Source organism: Papaver somniferum, chromosome 3 (genome assembly GCF_003573695.1).
Source record: "Papaver somniferum cultivar HN1 chromosome 3, ASM357369v1, whole genome shotgun sequence".
NCBI classification, from domain to species: domain Eukaryota; kingdom Viridiplantae; phylum Streptophyta; class Magnoliopsida; order Ranunculales; family Papaveraceae; genus Papaver; species Papaver somniferum.
The window spans coordinates 214,406,816-214,408,463 of NC_039360.1; the positions used below are offsets into that span (position 1 = coordinate 214,406,816).

A 1,648-nucleotide genomic window follows, 5' to 3' on the forward strand; every position below is an offset into this window, starting at 1 on the left:
ATCATATATGATCCAAATTTCATAAATATCATGAGACGTCCAGAACCATCTATTATAGTCTAGACGATCATGTGATACACGTTTACTCCAAATTACGAATTAAGAAAAAAAAAAAAAACATTCATAATTGAAACCCCAAAATTAAAATATGCTTCATTCCCCTAGATATGCCTGCTTTGTTGCATTCTTCATTAAAATTTTTAATTCAGAAAATGTAGAGTTGGACATCTTACCCACCAAAAATAGTGGAATATTTGGGGTATTCATTTTCCCTCTTAGATTGCTAGGAATGACTTATTATGTATTGTCCACTAAAAATACATCCTCTGTTTGTTATGGTTTGCTAGGTTTTACCCGGACAATCAAATTACTTTTACCAACACATATATGAATCCACGATCTCTTGTTCCATTATCCGTATGCAGTTAAATTTTCAACCACCAGAAATTTCAGAACGCATTTTTGTGTGGCCAATAAAGGAATTTTTTTTTATAACCCTTAATAGCTGTAGGTGATATACCAGATATAAATAGAGAGCTTGGGCTTGCCATGAAGTCTCACCCAACAATATAACCAGAAGAAGAAAGAATAACAGTAACACCAGCCATGGCTAAAAGCAGTTCAGTTTTCTTCTCCTTGTTCATTTGTTTCATCCTCATTTCCTTTGTCACCTTTGCTCCATGTAAGTAATTACTAGCTTTTCCTGATTGTTTTATATATGTCTGTTTAAAAAACTGAATTTGAAAAATACAATTTACTGTTTTCCAGCGGCTGAATCACAAGCTCAGTCTTGCGATTATGGCCTAGCTCAAGCGATAGCACGAGAAAACTGCAAGGGAGAAGACACAAGTTTCTGTGAAGCCAAATGTAAAGGCTTGTCGGCCGCATTAGTACTTGGTGGTTACGGTTGCGAGCAAAACCCTGCAGACGCAACTAACTCTTACTGTGTCTGTTGTTATGAGCTTGAGTTTTGTGACAGTGGATCTTGGTTATCATCGTTTTCATCAAAAATTCTCTTTAAAGGCCTCAGGGAGTAAGATCAAAATCACTTGATCTAGTCTAGTTGCCCCTAGCTAGCTCTCAATGGTCGTTTAGCACTAGGGCTAAATAATGCATCAATTGCAACCATTTCTGGTGTCTTGTGTATTTCTGGTTTAGTTATTTATGTATTTGGATTGTCACCGAATTAAGTTACGGATTAGGGGTTTGTGTGCAATCATCAATCTGTCGTCAGCTGTTGTTACTGTTTTATTTATAAAAGATTATCTAATGAAAAGCGGAAAATCCTTTATTTGTTATTGTACATCGGATGATTTCTTTCTTATACTTGGATTTCCGGTGTAGCGAGCTGGATGATGAGATTAGGAAAGTGATACGCGGAATAATGTATGAAATATTGACCGAGGGGACGAATCCGTTGACATGGTTATTCTTACACTAGGTAATGTATGAAATCTGCAAACACTGAATGTGGCCTCTGACCTCTGCAGCGATAAGTGGCATGAAACCTTCCATGCCATCACATTATGACCCCTTTTTGACAAATTTGTGCACCAATGTCTCTCCGGTAGGTTAGAGAAAAATGATGGACCACATTAATAACATTGATACGTATGAGTGTCCAACTGCTTTTGCCCATGAGAGGACC

General features: G+C 37.0%; 1 protein-coding gene across 1 annotated transcript; it reads left to right on the forward strand.

Annotated features, from left to right (window-relative positions):
* Nucleotides 1–545: 545 nt before the first annotated feature.
* On the forward strand, nt 546–1,298 carry LOC113362093. The gene is made up of 2 exons (XM_026605082.1): nt 546–682; nt 769–1,298. Exons 1-2 carry the CDS (start codon nt 607–609, stop codon nt 1,035–1,037), a joined length of 345 nt encoding a protein of 114 aa, XP_026460867.1. The 5' UTR covers nt 546–606; the 3' UTR covers nt 1,038–1,298.
* The last annotated feature ends 350 nt before the right edge of the window (nt 1,299–1,648 follow it).